We start from the raw sequence: 18,703 nt of genomic DNA, 5'->3' as shown, positions 1-18,703 counted from the left end.
GGGTATCTCATAGCTTCGTAAAAGTCGGTGCATCCATACCAGAACCCTAGACTCCTGTATATTCGCGAAATACACCAATTTCCCTGATCTAACAGCCCGCCTATATGCGAAAAGAGAAGAAATTATAACATCCATATTTCGATCGGCTTGCTGAGTACATGGGGAACGCAATAGAGACGTATGATCGGAATTGCTTGGTCGACGAGTTAATCCTGCCAGTGAGTAGGAATCACTGGCTCGACAGCCTGTGTTTCCAGATATATTATCAGCCTATCCATTCAGGTTTCATTTGTCCGTTCGAGAATGTGCTTACATATTGGTCTGATTCGAAGGGGTCATCGCTAAATGAGAGCTCATTCATGATGCTTGGAATTGGTCTAGGTTTCTCGTCTGTTTCTTGAGATTAGCGATGTGCAACAAGTAATAAGGTGAATGCTGGTAACTTACCAGCGGAGGATGCACGACGAAGTTCTTGGATCTTCGATTGCAAGGTTTGCGTGTCAATTTTGATCTTTGAAGGAGAAATGGTAGGACGGGATTCAGCCTGAAGATGTAAGTGTTCGGGAGATTCATTTGGCGAAGGGGAGGTTTGGAGAAGAAACTGTCTCTCTGGATGCATGCCTTGATTGAGAGCCGACACACTAATCTCGCTTTGTGGATAAATATCCTGTACCGTTACAAACGTAGACTTTTTGAAGAGATGCTTGAACGCTGGCTAGGTGGAATAAGCATAGGGGAATTATTGAGAAAGCCTTGTCTCTCTGGGTGTATGCCTTGGTCTGAAGCAGATAAAAGGGCCTCGCTTTGTGAGTTCATTTCTTGTAATGGTATGGGCAATTGACGAGTGCTTGAACGCTGCGCAGATGATTCAAATACTTTAGCAAAGTCAACATCTTTCTCCACATCAGTCGAAACATTCATCTTAGATTCAGTCGGCGGTGTTTGTCGAGCTTTTCTCTTGCGAGGGTACAGGAGGGAGGATATTTGGTGCTGGATATCCAAGCCTTCCGCTTTGCTCTGCCTTTTCCTCTTGAACAACAACAATCTCACATCTCTGACAGGGCTGACGGGGGTATCTTTTTCCACTGATGCTGATTGCTCCAAAGTTATTATTTGCTTAAGGGGTTTGGATTCTCCTTCGGAAGTAGCGAGTGAAATGTGTTTCGAAGTGGTTATGTTAGCTGCTTTAATTGCCATTAATTCTTTATGCTTACGACTAGCAATTTCCGCCCATGATTCTTCAATTGTACTTGGTGGCTCAGGAGATTTATAGGCAGGAACCATGAATTCTCCTTGCTTGTGACTGGAAGGTTTCGTCCACGACTCTGTGGTCAGTGTCTTGAAATGGTTAGAAGCAGGAACTTTCAATTGCATATAAATGGGGGCGGGTAAAAGCTACCTCTTCGTCATCTAATGATTCTCCAAGACTATAAGTTGATGCAAGAGAAAGAGCTCGGTCTTTGGACTCAGAAAACACTCTCGCATTTCGAACGGAATACGATGGTCTGTAGTAGGAACTATTTTGAACGCCCCGATCCATGGGAGTATCTCTGTGAGGAGACGGTCTGTAATGAGAACCTCTTGAAGCGCCTTCATCAGTAGGAGAGCCTCTACGAGGAGATTTTCTATAGTAGGAGCTGTTTGGAGTGTCTTGGTCTCTATGATGTGGAGATCGAGATCTATAGGAACTGGAGCTTGATACCTTTTGGGCCGAAATAGAGGAAACTGAGCGGCGGGACTGATGGGATTTGTGCGGGCTTTGACTGATATAGGAGCTTTTGGGGCTTCTATAACGCGGTCGATAGTGATCGGAATACCAACGGGTTCTAGGAATGGAACGATAGTGGTCGTCAGGGCTTCTGGAGCGGGACCGAGAGCGGGTACGACGGGGGGACAGATGAGTTTCCAAAGGGGAGCGGGAACGGAAACGAGACTCATTGCTCCCTTCTTGCTTGATTGATCCAAATATGTAAGACGAGCCTTCGGCACGAAAGTGAGGAAGGTCCTCATCGTTCTTTTCCTGCTTGAGTGGACTTGAATTATAAGTTGGAATTCTGGTGCGAGAACCCAGAGGCTCTTTATTGGCGTTTCCAGCGATCTTCTTTCCCTTGCCCATTGTAACTATATTCGATCAATAATTAATTTTCTGTCAATGGCAAAACTGCTGTTAGTAGGTAAAGTAATGGTGATCGAAGTGGCAGAAAGCAACTTGAATTTAGCACTGTATCTCCTGAGAAGAGAGAAATTCAAGATAGATAACCTTGGAATGATATTGGTTATGAAAGATTGTTCTTATAATTTTCGAAGGATTCGAAGATGCTATGAAAATATTGTGTTTATTGTTGTTTACAAATATTGCAGAAGAGATCTTGATGTAAATATCGGAGGTACTTCGGGAAACAAGGGTTATTGTCTCTGTCCCTCGAGAGAAAGAGCTCTCATATGGCATAGGCTGACTTATTACTACTGAGCTATTCACCAACATGAACATGCAAATTTGTATCCAGCATTACCCATCTCATCAGTATCTAACATCAATCAATGTCAACACTTTACCTGTTTGGAAAAGACCGAGATCTGTTAAACCACATCAGATACCAAAATAGTTCTCAAAATATAACAGTGTCTTCAGCAATTGCATGAACTACTCTCATCCACCTCAACTGTTACTTCGGATTCATCCGCCAAGCATTCTACTTCCTGTTCAACACTATCTCGAGGCCAGATAGGAACTCTTCAATCACCGACCTCTAGCATTCTATGTTCTGGTGATCTAAAATTTTAATAATTTAATAATACGAAAGCTCGTATGAATTTCGGGGCAGGCTACTTTGATTACCATCATAATTTCTTTCGTATCGACTCTGCAATGTTTTATATATTTGGTTTGCTGTAGCCAATTAAGGACAGCAGTGTCGAAGATGACTGGAGAGACACCTCTGATCATTCTCCCAAACTATCGTTATAAGATTCGCTGAAAGATGTCATGAATATCAATACGACACTGTCTTTCTATACACATTAATAATTATCCAACTAGGTTAGCTGGTTATCTTGATTCTGAAGCTTGCAAAGGGAGCATTGTTTGTATTCTGGTTTCCCATGTATGTTGTGCGTACTAAGCACTTTACACAGACTACACAACTCAGGGTGTGACCCAATATGTCGAAGGCTTGCCAATAGTTGATAGGTTAATATGATTCATTATTCCATGTCCCGCTGTTATCGAAATAATCCATAAGTTTTACCCTCCCCCGCACTAACACGCTCCAGAAAAATCAAATTGCTTGTTGATTCGTTTTCCTCATAGATGCTACATCAATATTATCATGTCTGGGTACAAACATCGAACCTTGTTTTCCAGTTAAAATTACCTAGTAATCATAATAAGCTTAATAATTATTCAATTTCCAAGAGTTATTCGAATTCAAATCTATGCACCTAGGCAATCTTACAATCTATAAGTGAAGCTAGAGCATTTTTTCGAACTTTAGAATTTCAAAGGTGTTGAATTCTAAAAGTTGACTGACATAGGGGGGGAAGCGAATAGAAAAAGAAAAGAGGAAACCTAAATTTACTTTAAATCACTTATTACTGTTGGTATCGACTTGGTCGATAAGTGTAAAGTACTCTAGTCTATTATGGTTGTAATCGTCATTAATCATTATTACCTATTGGAAGCTAGTACTTATATAAGGAAGCGCTAGTGCCTCGCTAGCTAATACAGTGCCCTCTTTCTGATCACATGATCGATATCCCGATACTTACGTAAAATTGATGAAATTCACATTAACTTACCTTTGAAGTTTCAAAGAGTTGAAGCAGTATATTATTGGAAAAGCGTTGAGATCCTGAGAGGGCTCGGAATCCGAATTCACTCTTACTGTTCATAGCCCATTGCCTCCTCATTTCCCATCCCATTTCTATGCGATTTAATCGAATTTTGCAGTGAATGCTGGGAGTGCCCATTCTATTTATTGATTGCGACCTGCTACCTCCCATATACCTGTCCCCTACTTTTAGTTGTCTACACATCCACAGAAGCTCGTTCACCAGCCTTGCCTTACTTTTGTTGCTTTTGCCAGCAGTTCTCAAGACATGATAATCTACCATTTTCGATCCTGTGTCGACTTTATATCACTTTGTTGATATATAAAAAACAGATTTCGCTATTTGAATCAACAATACCGATAATGTAGAGTTTGTAGTTAAGTGTTATTACAATCTCGAAGCTGATATAAAGTTTTAATAGTTACCCATTCGGCTTATTCGTTTAGTCCCAGAGCAATTGCCGGAAAGAAAACATGACAACACTGTTTGGTGCTTCGTCGGAAGAGACTGAGCAATCAATTCGGTCACTCGACCCTGTTCCTACTGCTCTACTCAAACTTATTCCCTCTGACGGGTATTACAATTTAACAACATGCGATTTGGGCACTGCATTCACCAGTGTACACACTGCACGGGTTAGGGTGTACTCGAAACAATTTGCAAATCTGGAAGACGTCAAGCCGACCTTTTTTTATAACTAGCCCCGCCCTCCATGTAAACAGGAGGATGCAAAGGAATTTCCGACATTGGCATCTCATATCCCTGGAAATCCAGATGTTTCGACAGCAGAATTTTCTCAAGGAACAGCTAGAACTTTTTTCAGAACTCAAATCTCATATCTTGCCTAGTAAATTCTTCTTCTTAGGAGGAGATAGCAACTCCTCGATTTTGCACGAAGGAATAAAAGAAATTTTTCATGTACTTGGTCTTCCGAATGTTGATTTAGTCGCCTTGGGTACTTGTGATGGGTTGGCATTCATCATTCTTGAATTAAGATATCAATATCTGACTATGAACAGTGCAACGATAATTTTTTACGGGGCTATGCTTCAGGCGCTAAGGCCTACTAATTCCTTTACAAAAAGCCATTACTGCATTGGCATTCGTAGGGAGGAACCACACCGGAAGCTTATTCACGTCTCTCCGCTTGACGAAGATGATATCCCGGCTAAGCGTATGATGCTGGGGAAAGCAAATATGATCAAGCAAAAATCATTCAGTGGGTGGTTAAATTGGTATGTTGTAAAATGCTAGATTTGAGGAATGAAATAGTAATAGTGACTAGGGAGATGCTTGCAAAATTGATGGTTCTCTTAGCAGTTCGGCTTTCATCTTCATGGAAGAGATTCTCGATGAGATTGGATCAATGGAAGACCCGTGGTACAAAGTACCTGTTAGCGTGTATATTTGTTCACGAGCAGGAGACGTCCAACCTAACAGCGCGACAGATGTGGAGAACGACGCTGGAAAGCAAGGATGGTCTTTTGAGAGTCAAATTCCTGCAGGTGCGAAAGTTTATAATTTCGAATGGGATCTCGGTCTTGCTAAAGAAGATTCGCTTTTCGACATCAAACAAATACCTCCGCTCAAGACATATTACACCATCAATTGGGCAATCCTTGCCGAAACAACCAGTATTGGTATGAATATTTGGTTTATGTTCCATCCAGACGGTCGAACGATGAGTAAGACCGACGAAATTGAATCCCTCCGTCGGGAAGAAGTTCAGAAAGTTGTATTTGCGGATCTTGTCGAGGTGATCCAAAAGGAATACGGTGATGACTCCAAGGGCAAAGATCAAAGGAAAGATAAAGCGCGCTAAAAGGGTTGACGGAAGAGTCGCAAAGTTCAATTCGAAATTTAAAATGGCCGTGATATGGAATGATACTGATGCCAACGATCCGAATTAGACTCAATTGTAGTGTGCTTTATGATAGATTAGATATTTCCGGAAGTCTACTCAAAATTCAGCCTAAGAGACTTCTGCAATAGCAAGATAGATCAAGCCTAGCTTAAAATGAGACAGCTTTGCAACATTTCCAATCACTGTGCCAGCACATACTTTGCAACTAAACAATGTGATAGATCTACACATCTTCCCCTGAAACAGTTCTGCTATCCATCTAGACAGTTTTTTGGCTGTCCAATTGTCGATTCTGCATTTTTGATTAATAAGGACAATAATTATAGATACATGTAGGAATACCGTGCTAAGGTAGGGTGTGCATTGAAAGTCTTCGTACAGTAACAATTAAGTACGAACGTGCATATATTGGCACGCAACCGCCGGCAATCAAAAGACTCTCGAACTGCAGCGGGCGTTTGAAGTATTATCACAAGTTGTCCCCAAGTTGTCCCCAAAAGACGTTATGATATGCATCAGTGGGGTGTTCAAAACCTCTCGGCAATCTTCACCGGTGTTATGCCGACAAATTCCTTAAGGATAAGGGACCAACTTTATATCTTAGCTTCTCTTCCTAACCTTCACAAAGTTAGTCCTTGCTATAATGATAATAACGCCTTCTGCCTGCTAATATGTTGTACGTCAACTCTGCTACGGTCGGTGCTGAATGAGCAAAATCATACACTGGCAATATACCTGGATTCGACGGCAACAAAGCTGTTACAACCTTCTAGCTTTGTAATATCAAGGAATTTATCACTCTAACTATCAAAGATAATACTTACATTTCTTTTCGACAAAGCAAGTATGTAACTCGACAAGATTTAAAGTTCAGTAGTGCTATGAAAACATTGGAACTGCAAGCTTGTCAAAGAAAGATCGGAAGACTTGAAATACAATTGTATTGGGGACCTTTAATTTGACATGGAGCGCATATGTATTCATCAGAGACCTTCCAGACTCGAATCTTTTTTTAGCCGCTACAAAGAACAATGCATTCTGTAGGTCTATGTGATAGCTTTATGAAACATAATACGAATGACTCCTTTAACGAGAGTATTGGTTCTTTTTCAGGATAATCAAACTATTATAAGCTTTAGTGTCAGCCTTTGAATTGTTTTAGTCGAAACAAATACTGGGTAGTTGATTGTAGGGATGATTAGCTGACGAGTACGACCATGATAATGGTAATGATACAAACATCAAGACCTCGTTTACCTACCTATAGGGGGAAGGGAAGATTTTCAAAGAGCCTCAACTCATATATCTGATAGATTACCTACCTAGCACCTCCCAAGTGGAATCTGACATAATATCCTGTCCAGATCTATGTCACATTCCACCAATCAATGTATTCTTTGGTAACACTCTACCTGGGTCAACCCAGGCTACGGAAGCGACCTGCATGAACTATCAATGATCAACATCTCATCTCTTCAGCCTTACAATAAATTTTGCAAAACACCGACAGCTGCCAAACCCTGCTCGCAAACCATCCAATGGGAGTTTCATTCCCAAGGTTCTATTTTATCATGAAAACTTAGTATTTTTGAATTGTTTTCATTATGATTTCTTCGAGACCCCTCATTGTTAGCTCTATCGCTCGCCCCCAATGATATTCATGGATATGAAAGATGCAAGGCTTGTTTTAAAGTAGTATTCATGTGGCAACATTGCCATCCTCTGGGGTCCTTAGGATCTTCCTATTCTGCTCTCCGAAGATGAACTATATTTGTGGTTGTCCAGTGCTGCCTTTCCGTTCGCATTTCCACTTCTACTCGGGCATGTGTCTGACCTGCATATGCCCCTCGTAAATGTCTCTGCAAGCCTCACAAGTATGCTTAATGACAGAGATGATGTGAAGATTGCGTATCTCTCATTTCCTGTGCCCAAGAACGGCCAATGATAGTAGCGAGTTTGTCCTGGTTTGAGTTTTGGGCATCCGACAGGCTTCTCAAATTCAACGAGGCCCATGGTCAGTGATCCATCATTAATCCGGAGCAATTTCCTGCATCTACCAAGATGGATTGTACCAAGCGATACTGTCTACAGGATTTCGATGGCTGATTTGGCTGAAGCCTGGCCACTCCCACATCCCGGCGATTCTTTGTCGTTGGTGACCGCACTTTTGGTAGGAGAGAAAAAAGCCGGGGCTATCCCACACTCTTTGACTTTGGGTGTCATGATTGCATTCAGCCCTTGACAGCCGGAATTTTCATGGTTTGGTGTTTGCCGGCATGCAGATAAGGATCAGGAATCAAGATCTCTGGGAATTTTTTACGTAGACGCCTTTACCAATTGTACTATAAATTGCGTTTTGTGCCGAATTAAATGACTGCGGCCACATCTGTGGTAAGATATATCCTTCTTATGGAGTTTTGCCGGCTGATTCTACATCCAAGTGTTCCCGCTCCTCTTTTGCCCGTGGTCACAGATTATGGTTACTCGTCAACCGCAGATTCTTGGAACATATTCTACGAGACCTAAGGACAACTTATTATGCGGGTAAAATCCTTTCCGTCTGAGAATTGATCCTTGAAATTGAACTACCGCTCTTATTCCTGGACGGCTAACTTACCCAAGATCCCGGTGTACCAACTTACCACCTGCATCACCCTAGTGGTCAACTCTTCTCATATCCTGTAACACTTTCTTAGCTATTTGCATTGAACTCCTTCTGACAATTCTGGGTAAATTACACAGTGCTCTTGAGTTATCGCAATTCTATCCAGTTATATCAAAGATACTTCTTTGACTCATAAAGCGACCTAGTACCTTCTCTATCATCATGGCTAGCCACCTCTTCTGGCTACAGGATTGCCTGGTCTTCCGTTTTTACCACGTTTAATACATTTGACAATTTAGAATCCTGTTAAAAACTCGAGTTTCTTCTGGGTACATAAGCATGGTGATAATTGACAATGAGATGGCAAACAACAGGATGAGAATTGCAATAGCAGGCTCAGGCGGCTTGGCTCAGATTGTCGCTCATGAGATCAGCAAGACTGTACATCCATTCATTATCTTATCGAGACAGGTCAGTTGACTTCAGCACGTCGACATCTCTGAACAAATCTAACCATTATCTTTAGGTTCAACCAGATCTAGAAACACACGGCTATCAAGTGGCTGTAGTCAATTATGACGACCAGGACGATCTTCGATTTAACCTTCGAGGAATAGATATAGTCATTTCCACGGTATCTGGGAACCCTCAAATCAACCTCATTGATGCCGCCGCGCATTCCCGTGTTCAACGTTTTATCCCTGCAGAATACAAAGATAAGCTAGGCGGGCGACCAACGAATGATCCCTCAGACCGTGGAAGGGCTGCAAGCATTGAAAGACTTCGACATTGGGCTCATCACCCCCGTCATCGAATGCAATATACTGTTTTTGGATGTGGGGTTTTCTATGAACGATTCGCTCCAGGAGGGCTAGCTTCAATGGGCATCAGCACTTCAACTGCACTCGGCTATCAAGGCTCTTATCTCATGAATATGGAGACAAATACAGCAGAAATAGTGGAATATAATACTATGGGCCAGGCTCTTTCAGTATCAATGACATCGGTAAATGATGTGGCACGGTTCCTCGCAGCAGCTTTGTATTTAGATCAACGGATATGGCCGATAGAGTTCAGAATGCAGGGAGACCGGAAAACTGTAACTGAGATTGTGCAGTATGCTGAAGCTATCAAAGGACGTAAGTGTTCTTCTGTTTATCTTTGATAGCACCTCTAAAGCAAATGCTAACGAGAAGAGCAGAGCCATTTGCAACGACAATAATTGCAGCTCCAGAACTAGCGGCAAATATTCAGGAAGCAGCTTACTATCAAGACAGTGCTAGAGTTGGCCGCTTACAGGAGCTGTCTGCTACTGAGGAGAGAAGATACGACTTCTCGCAAGTCAATCTGAATTCATTGGTCAACATCCAGCCAGTTTCATTTTGGGACTGGCTGCGAACCCATTGGGTACCTCAGTGAGCTTTACACTAGCTTGTGTTCAAGGACGTATATACAACATCAAGATCCCAAAGACTCCAGCCTCAGAAGTGTCATTATGTGATCCGACACGTAGGATAATACTGCATAGCGATCTCACTCAATCTCGGAGTACTGGACCTAAACGGATATAGACTATGAAGGCAAAGGAAGTGGATGCGAGATCATGAGGACCTAAAAAGCATAGAGGGTAAGGATATTATTGCAAGCGAGGATTGCATGCTGATTCACTGATGTTATGAATACTGACTTATTTCCTTCATTCTTATCTACTCAAATTGTGTTTCAGACATGTTACTCATCTAGACGAATCTTCTCTTGTGAATACGACGAATATGATCAGCCTTTTTGTCCTTGTACCTTGATATGCACTGTGTTTTATATAGACAAAGCGGTTGAAACATTTTCCTATCACCAGTATCTTGCTTATTGAAAAATCAATCAAAAATACAAGTACCACAGTAACAATGAGATAGCTGAATAGTATTGATGGGATATTGATAGTGTATTAATGAAATGATCTCTTTCATGCCTTTTCTCCAGAAAATGTTGACCTTGATAATTGTTCTTAAGTGTTTAAACCGAGGTGGATGGAGCTGTGAGAATTTATGCAGGCCCTCTTTTGACGGATCATGGCTGTTTGGGGGATAGATCATAAGAAACATGGGAAGAAGAGATCATTAAATTTGTTTTCTTGTGGCAGCAAAAGGAGCAAAGTTCAACGACCGTACTATTCTAGTAATAAGAATAGACTTATGTACATACACAGACAGGTGTATCAACTTTCTGTAGTAATGGTTCAAGAACATCAGCACCAGACTTCTATGTATGTCGTGTCGTGAAAGTTTTTGAGCGAGGCATTGGATTGGTTGTATGTCACATGATCTGTATAATATCGACGCTAGCGAAACGTAAACATTGAAACCCCCATGATATTGCCAACCAAACCAACGCATTCAATCACTCAACTCAGCAACCCGCGATCCCCCACGAACTGCCCTCTCGAACAATCCCAACTCGAATACCAAAATCCATCAATTAACGCGACGACACACGAGATAATCACGCGAAATCTACCTCGATCTCCAGTTCTAAAGCGACAATCGCCCCGGCAACAAGAAATCCAAGAAAGCAAATGCGCTACTAGGACATCAATGACTACCCTCGTACGAGCTCGGAACCCTCTAGAAACTCTGAAAATGAGCCAACAACCTGCGACGCGAAGAAGGAGTAAAAGATTGGCTGGTGGGTTGCGGTATTTCTTACTTTTTGGGTTTGCGATTATGGGCGGGGAATGCTGGAAGCTGGATTTTTTTTGGAGTGCATTGGCCAGAAAGTTACTGACAGAAGTACAGATTATGAGGAAGAAGATGGAGATTTTCAATTCACGCGTGTATCCAAGAAGGCCAAAACTACTGTATCTGTACCGGATCCAATACCAGAGGCACCGCCTGTAACGACGACGGTACCTAGGAGAACTAAAAAGGTAGCCCGCGAGCGCGAAAGCCACAACGTTGCACCGGCGTCATCACCGCCTGTCAAGAAAACGAGAGCAGCACCCAGAACCACCCTTTCAACGCCGAAAGAATCGAGGGTAGAGAAGGTACAGAAACCCAAGAATGAAGTCGAACCGAAACGAGCAACTAGGAAAAGCACGCGTTTATCGACTGAGAAATTTCAAAATGGGGACAGGAATTCAATTAATGGAAGCAGGGATTACGACAACAGTATTGATATGATTGGTGGTGCACCTTTACCAGAGGAATCGAACAGGTCAACTATAGAAGCTCCGAGTAACACACACTCTACGGTCATCGCCTTGCCATTTAGCGATACACCAATTATTAATCGAAATAAGGAATTACGAAAGAAAGGCGGGACGGGCCAGAGGAGGAGTAGTTTGGGTATGCGTGGGAGGAGGGCAAGCTCACTTATTGACAGTGGATATAGCGCAATACCCCACAAAGAGGTCGAAACCTCGCAATTTTACAAACATATTGAGGACGGATTACCTGAGCCAAGAAGGATGAAACAACTCTTGACTTGGACCGGCGAAAGAGCTCTGCCGGAAAAACCTGCGCATGGCGATCCGGATAGTGGTGCAAAATTGGCAGGTGTGTACTTTCATCATATGTAAGGTTCAGAGACAGGACTGACGAGCACAGCGAGAGCAATATCTGAAGCTCTTCTCAAAGACTTCGGGACTAATAATACATTTTCGAACTGGTTCGATCGGGAAGAAAAGCAGCCGACCAGGATAACGAAAGTGGTCAAGAAACCCAATCCTAAGAACATCGAAGCAGAAGAAAACATACAGGCTTTAGAAGCTCGAGTAAAACAGTATGGGTTGTCTCTCCACTACCCAAGATATGAGCTAACAACTACCAGACTAGAAATCGAAAAATCGCAATGGATATCCTACAAAAAGCCCACTGCCCCTCTTCCACCCCTCTTCCCAGATACGCATGACGAAGCGAATCCACTCTCCCCCACACATATAGATCCTACTCTTCTCGACCCCGAACAATCTGCCATTCTCTCCCTAATAACGTCCTCGTCATCTCTGTCCCTACGCGAAAACGCCTCTGAAAGACTCAAAACTATTCATCAAGAAATCGAAGGGAAAGTAGATTGTTTCTTGGACGGCATACACAAAATCGAACGATATGCGGAAACAGTAGGAAGAGTCGCGGATAAGATATTGGCGTTGAGTGCGGTGAGGCTGGAGGAGAGAGAGAGGAGGGAGAGGGAGGTAGTGGGGACGAGGGATGTGCCAATGGTAGAGGTGCTGAGGAGTTTGAGTAGGATTCTTCCCGAGGGGAGCACGAGATAATATTGCCCGTGTTTATCAATGCAAGTCTCGATCCATTTGCTGTGTAGTGGAAGATTCTATAATTACAGGGGACTTCGTTCCGCTTCACTAGAACTTTGAGGCTTGACAAAATATATGGGTTCAATAGCCAACCCGGGGAAGGCCTTTGCGATGGAGATTTTGAGAGGGATGGGAAATGAATAGAGCGAAGATGGAATGTTCAATGAATGATGATAAAGCGACTTTTGGGAAACAATCTGTTTTCTTCTTCACCCGTTTTTGGCTATTTTGGTCACTGTGAAATGGAAGAGTAGATAGTAGGCTTGCTTCTTTCTTCTTGAGAGTTTTTTGTACAAATGGATGGGTCAGGGTGTCGAGAACGCAGTTTTCATGGAGTTGAGGGAATGTTTTGGGACATAGGGGTGTTTGTGGACAATAGCTGACATTGACATTGGCATTTGCATGTTACGATGGTGACAGTTGTGACGGTGGATTTGATAGAACAAATTAATCAACCATCAAGACATATGACGGTCTTGACAAAATTGTTGCTGAATTGACCCTGAACTGTTTCATAAATGTGGAATGTGCGGGGTATGTAGTGCGAAGCTAGATAGCGGCTCGCTTTTAGCCTCTACCTCTTCACCGTCTATAAATCGACAATCAACTTTTAGTTTCGCTGATAAGTGTCAGGAAATATAATTAAATGCTTGTTTCGTCATCGCGATGAAAATAGTTTTGTCGGATCCTAAACCCGGATCGTATTTGCTGGAGAGATATGATGGTAGGGGCATTAGTAAGGAGATGGTATCGGAGGCTGCAAAACTGTTCAGTCGAGAGTATGGTATATGGGGTTCGTTAGCGAGTGAGAAAATGGGAGAGGGAAAAGAGAAAGGTGGGTGAATGTTTGGTGATGTGATTACTTGCGTGGTTGTGGTTATGCATCTGCTTGATTAAAGTTGTTTGGATCATTTATTGGATTTGGAATACTGAATTCAGTTGGGACATTCAGCGCTTAGGACATTCAACTGCTTTGAGATATTTAACTCATTCATGCAATCCATTTACTGGAAAGCTCAAATCTACTGAAGATATTAGTTCCATCTAGATACTTGCTATATTTATATATTTGATATACAGTACTGACCAAAAGTCAAATCCCCACAGGCTCACGAATCAAAATTTCAAGTCGAAGACTCATTACCCAAATTTTACCCCCCGAGGCACAAAACATGTACCTTCGCCTCCTGACCGACGGCAAGTTAGCAGGCAACGTTTTTGCTACCCGCTGGCGACACGAAAATCTTCCTATTCTGTGGATTACACAACTTTGCGTAGATAGCAAATATAGAAATCAAGGGGTGGCTAAAAAGATGCTTGGATATTTAAAGGGAGAAGAAGAAATGGTGGGAATTTTATCAAGTCATCCTTTTGCGTTGATGGCTGTTTTGAAGGTTTGGGGAAGGGGGGTAGAGAATGTTAGGAGGGACTTGGAGATGATGAAAGGAAGTGTGAAGGAGGTGATGGAGGGGTGTCCGGTGGGATATGTGAAGGTGGCGAGATTGAGGGGTTCGCTGTTTGGAGAGGGGGACCGAGGAGCAGTGGCGTGTGCCGATACGCAGTTTTGGGTCGATCATGAGGAGCCCCTTGAGGCGCTGAGGAAAGTCGAGGAGAGAGGTATTGTTTGGCCTTTTGAAGAGTTGCCTGATGGTTGTGAATTTTTGGTATTGGTGGATGCTAAGGTAGTGTAACTAGACTATCTGAGCACTTCCTGTTTTCAAGGTTCAATTCGGATCAAAACAATCATTTTGCTAATGCTGATTATTTTGTTACGAATTGTCTTCTCAATGTCATTTGTCCATTTCTGCTCACCGGGTGCTGAAAGAATTGAAGAGTATTTAGCAAAATCTCGTTGGAATGCCCAATTCAAACACGGAATGACAGCTCTACTTGATAGTGCAAAGATGAAGTACAGACTAACACTGTACCGTAATGAAAATATCTGAACGCGGCTCGATCACCAGCGTAGGGTATACACTTGTGTATTTGTGTCAGGAGCATATCAATTTGCCATTGGGAGCCGAAACCGGAATTGGAATTTGTATATAAAAGAAAAGAGAGGCAGGATTCGGAAAAGCCATAAGTTCTCATAGATAGTTTAGAAAAAGTTCCGAAAGAAAATCGTGAACGATGCGCAACATAGCTCACCGGGCAGGGAAGCCCCCTTAGAATTGGATTTTGTCCGTACCCGAAGAGGTCAAGAGGATTCATGAAATGGGGTATCAAGACTTTTATTCCTATTCAATTTCTCTTTTACAGGCCACACCGCTACTCATGCGATGTGATATAACGCTATTACATGCATAGCGCATTCCGCCGTATTGCATCGAATCACCAAACAACTAATATCTCCAGAATCATATCATTCCCATGCACATGATGAACGCCTCTAACCACCCTGGAATTCCCACGCACGCATTTTCGATTCTTACATCCCGTCCTTCCCCTCATATATTCTCACAGCATCTCATCCGATTCTCTCAACCACGCCCTCGCCAAATCCTTTGCCAACCCTAACCTCAATACCCTCAAAATATCCACATCTGTCATGCCCGCACTAATCCCTTTCCTCCAATCCCAACCCCTCTTAATACCCCCTTGTTCATCAAAATTCCACTCGCCGTAACCGATTTATGGAATTGCGACGCCATCATTGAACTTCCTACCATTGAGAAGCTCCCAGAGGTACCCGATGACGATTGACTTAATAAGTCCATGGGATTAGAGCCCTTTAGACCCGAAGCGTTTTTAATGACCGTTTCGAGAAAAGCGTTGCAGACGGCATAAATACGCGGACCGATACCCTGGATATCTTCGATCGTGCGGAGGAGAATATCGATTTGAGAGGTGTTGAGGAGAGAGTCGGGCTGGTTAACGAAGGGCATGGCTTCGCCTAAGAGCGCAAGAATGTAATGAACAGGGATGACGGCCCCACGATCTTCATCGTAGATACCACCGCGAATGTTGTCGTCGGAACTGATTATCAATGCTAGTAGAGCATTGGCTGCTTCCGACCTTCGGGTGATTGCACCCATTGCTGGTTTGGAACCTGGTGATAACATGACTTCTTGGTCTCTCAAGGTATAAAACCTACGGAGCGTTGCGTATCCGCTCAATGAAGTATGAACAAGTTCTGCAGCTTCGAGATCCATACTAGACATTTCATTCAAAGCATTCTTTGGAGATGAGATTAATCGCTGCAAATGATCATCAAGCTCGGCCTCTGGAGGATAGGCTGTCGAATATACCAAACATAATTGAATGAGAGTATCAAGAACATCTTTAACCTTGGCGGAGTTATGAGCTAAAGCATAATACCACAAGGCTTCACCGGGTGAAATGTTGTCTCGGGCAAGTGAATCGGCATATGACTATACGTTGTTAGCTAACTGTGTACATTGATAGCGAAAGGGCATAAAACACATACCATTGCGATGGCTTCGGCTTGAGAACTCATATCAAGATCATTGAGTAATCGCCAAAGTTTATCGACGATCCCAGCACTATCTAACTTAACTGTTCTCATGATTTCACCCACCATCTCTTCAGATCTCCTTTCCGAATCAAGTCGGCCCAATACAGCGATCGCTAGTTCCCATCCTTCTTTTGTTATCTCGGCGTGTCCAATCACTGCAGTCAACTCCGGCAGCTCTTGTAATGACCTTGCATATGTAATGAGAGTAAGGTCTTTGACGCCATCCTGTACTGTTGGTGCGCCAAGATTGATGAGATCAAGGTCTTCTTGGTCAAGTTCGCCATTTGCAAGTAAACCTTGAGGTTCGGTACGAGGAAGCCACCCCGCCAACGATGCGACTTCAGCTAAAGCGGAAGATACAGGGCCAGACCAAGCGCGCAAAATGCAAATGAGGGACTCAGTGTCACCTTGAAATAGACAAGCTAATCCCACTTCAACCATATCGTTGCTATTAACATGAAAGTCGGTATTGCTTGCAGCTACAACCTCAAATGCTCGTTGAAGTTTGCGAAGATCATTTTCTGACTCATAATTGATGGCGGAAGCGCGAAGACTATTTATCGATCGCCCAGGAGCTAAACGTCTGTCGTCTTTCTCCTCATCATGCCATACAAGCAAACCGATAGTTGCTTCACACCAATCCTGGGAATTTTCAATAATAGGGATGGACTCTCCCATAACCAAACTATAAAGTGTAAGTAGGTTCTGGTAGATATTCCATGGTACCCTACTTGCAGCCCTCTTTGCAAGCTTACTATAGTCTCCACCTAGACTACTCCTCATGGAAGACTTTCCAAATCGATTTGATTCATGGCGAGAACCACCTTCTGCGAATTGTTTTAAATCCTCCGTAGCCTGTGATATCCGAAGTCGAAACAATCTCCAATCATTTCCATAGATGTTCCAGTCTCCATTTATTGCCGGACATAGAGAGAGAACATTGGTCGCATCCTCTACTACCTTTTCAACATTGGTCAGGGCTACTCCAGTAAAGCCGTCTGCCCCGCCTTGAGCATTAATATCGTCAGCATCAGACCACGAGTACCTCCAACCAGCACTTTTGAGGCAATTGATAACAGCTACAAGTCGCCCACGAACGACATTGTTAAGTATAGTAGTCCAGAATAAGTGATGAGAAGCAGGGCTCGGTCTGGTAGCCTGAACTTCTTCAAGTTGTTGTGGAAAAGGATCATGAAACTCCTCCAGCCAATCTAGCATGATTTTGGGAAGAGGCTTAACCACGGTTGCAAATCCCTTTTCCACCGGTTTTGAGTGATGGATTTGCATTGCAAGATGAGCCAGGTAATTAGCCTTTGCAAATTCTGAGGCTGCTGGACCTGGGCCAATGATCGAAGCGTACTCCTGCTCATTGTAGACTCCGCTTCGTTCACTGTACTCCTGCCAAAGTGCTGTTAACTCGCTTGGTATGAGTGCCAAAGCACGTTGAAGTTTTTCTTCGTTGTCTGCCTTTCCCACACCCTGTTCGTAAAGTCTTGTAATTATTGCCTCCGTCTTCAATATTAGATCATCTTCTTCATCTACAGCTGGTATTCCCTGGCTTTCAGATAGGGTTTTCGCGATTCCAGCAAAATCCGAAGCGGGCACCCTTTTACTTTGTGATTGCGCCAAAGATGCCTGAAAGTCTATCGAATCGTTTCCCATACTCTGTCGCATTTGTCCACCAGATGTGCTTGCAAACCGAACCGAATTGCTGTGCTGATTAAAGATGTTGCGGTTCATTGACTTTGTTCCGCGATAGTCGTCTATGTCATCGTCCTCGTAGCTGGCATCTTCACTCTCCATATCTTGTTCGTCATCATAAGAATCTGCGAAGCGATTGCGAGTCTTTGCATCAAATCCAGTATTTTCTTCATCCTCATCATCCTCTTCCTCCTCACTTCCCGATAGCGATCGTAAACTCCTTTGCGACTTTTGAGTTTTGTTGCCAAATACCGCCCTCTGTGGTTTTGATGTCGGTCGTGTGAAGAGAGGAGAGGAGAACTGTGGGCTCTGGAGCTCGGAATGACCGAAGTCTGATTGAGAATGACCGAATTCCGATTGCTGTGAGTATTCTGAGTATCCAAAAGCCGACTTGTTTGGGGTTGGGCTTCGCATAGTGCTTTCCAAAAACGACGATGGTGCAGGTCCAGCGGGAGTATAAGAGCCGGCCGATGAAGGAGGGGCTCCAGCAGGCGTAGTTGATGGATTGTTTGAGGTTCCGAAACTGAATCGACTATTGGTGCTTCTATTTGGTGTTGAGGGAGGGCTTGAGGAATACTCAAAGCCAGGCATCTTGCATTTAGCTGAACGTGTTTGACAATGGTAAAAAGGTTGTACTTATTATGCGATTTGTTTCTCAAAGCTGTATTCTTTAATTAACCAATTTGAGCTTTGTCGGCAATGTCAATGAAGTTTTTGTATACAGTTAATACCTAAGTATTCATTTATAAAAGTTCATCTACAAACCCCTGTCCAACCATTTTCAAAGAGCTATCGCGATAACTAGCGCAGAACCTTATTTCACGCGTCGACAATAAACAATTTCCAGAACGTCAATGATTAAGATATTTTGGAGTTTTAATTGCAAGATATTGCGCATCACAACTGTATTATTCCTTT

At 43.0% G+C, this 18,703-nt stretch overlaps 6 protein-coding genes across 6 annotated transcripts; 4 read left to right on the top strand and 2 right to left on the bottom strand.

The window, feature by feature from the left end:
* Positions 1-206: 206 nt before the first annotated feature.
* On the bottom strand, positions 207-2,010 carry Bfra_003553 (uncharacterized protein; the record flags this gene model as incomplete). The annotated part of the gene is made up of 6 exons (XM_037333959.1): positions 207-245; positions 314-390; positions 448-621; positions 684-1,338; positions 1,400-1,637; positions 1,703-2,010. 6 exons carry the CDS (start codon positions 2,008-2,010, stop codon positions 207-209), a joined length of 1,491 nt encoding a protein of 496 aa, XP_037194046.1.
* Positions 2,011-4,605: 2,595 nt separating this feature from the next.
* Bfra_003552 (putative hsp70 family protein) lies at positions 4,606-5,653 on the top strand (the record flags this gene model as incomplete). The annotated part of the gene is made up of 2 exons (XM_037333958.1): positions 4,606-5,054; positions 5,152-5,653. The coding sequence occupies 2 exons, from the start codon at positions 4,606-4,608 to the stop codon at positions 5,651-5,653; spliced, it is 951 nt and encodes a 316-aa protein (XP_037194045.1).
* Positions 5,654-7,548: 1,895 nt separating this feature from the next.
* Positions 7,549-8,221, top strand: Bfra_003551 (uncharacterized protein; the record flags this gene model as incomplete). Its single annotated transcript, XM_037333957.1, has 3 exons — positions 7,549-7,569; positions 7,647-7,843; positions 8,137-8,221. The coding sequence occupies 3 exons, from the start codon at positions 7,549-7,551 to the stop codon at positions 8,219-8,221; spliced, it is 303 nt and encodes a 100-aa protein (XP_037194044.1).
* Positions 8,222-8,639: 418 nt separating this feature from the next.
* Bfra_003550 (putative isoflavone reductase family protein) lies at positions 8,640-9,719 on the top strand (the record flags this gene model as incomplete). Its single annotated transcript, XM_037333956.1, has 3 exons — positions 8,640-8,771; positions 8,827-9,439; positions 9,502-9,719. 3 exons carry the CDS (start codon positions 8,640-8,642, stop codon positions 9,717-9,719), a joined length of 963 nt encoding a protein of 320 aa, XP_037194043.1.
* A 1,172-nt stretch (positions 9,720-10,891) lies between these two features.
* Positions 10,892-14,300, top strand: Bfra_003549 (putative mis12-mtw1 family protein; the record flags this gene model as incomplete). Its single annotated transcript, XM_037333955.1, has 6 exons — positions 10,892-10,982; positions 11,093-11,851; positions 11,903-12,077; positions 12,126-12,538; positions 13,286-13,444; positions 13,690-14,300. 6 exons carry the CDS (start codon positions 10,892-10,894, stop codon positions 14,298-14,300), a joined length of 2,208 nt encoding a protein of 735 aa, XP_037194042.1.
* An 855-nt stretch (positions 14,301-15,155) lies between these two features.
* Positions 15,156-18,376, bottom strand: Bfra_003548 (putative nuclear pore complex subunit nup85 protein; the record flags this gene model as incomplete). Its single annotated transcript, XM_037333954.1, has 2 exons — positions 15,156-15,980; positions 16,037-18,376. 2 exons carry the CDS (start codon positions 18,374-18,376, stop codon positions 15,156-15,158), a joined length of 3,165 nt encoding a protein of 1,054 aa, XP_037194041.1.
* Between the last annotated feature and the right edge of the window lie 327 nt (positions 18,377-18,703).

Source organism: Botrytis fragariae, assembly GCF_013461495.1.
Source record: "Botrytis fragariae strain BVB16 chromosome Unknown tig00000045, whole genome shotgun sequence".
In the NCBI taxonomy this organism is placed as follows: Eukaryota; Fungi; Ascomycota; class Leotiomycetes; order Helotiales; family Sclerotiniaceae; genus Botrytis; species Botrytis fragariae.
Note: the sequence above shows the minus strand (reverse complement) of the source record. Positions and strands in the feature narration are given on the sequence as shown.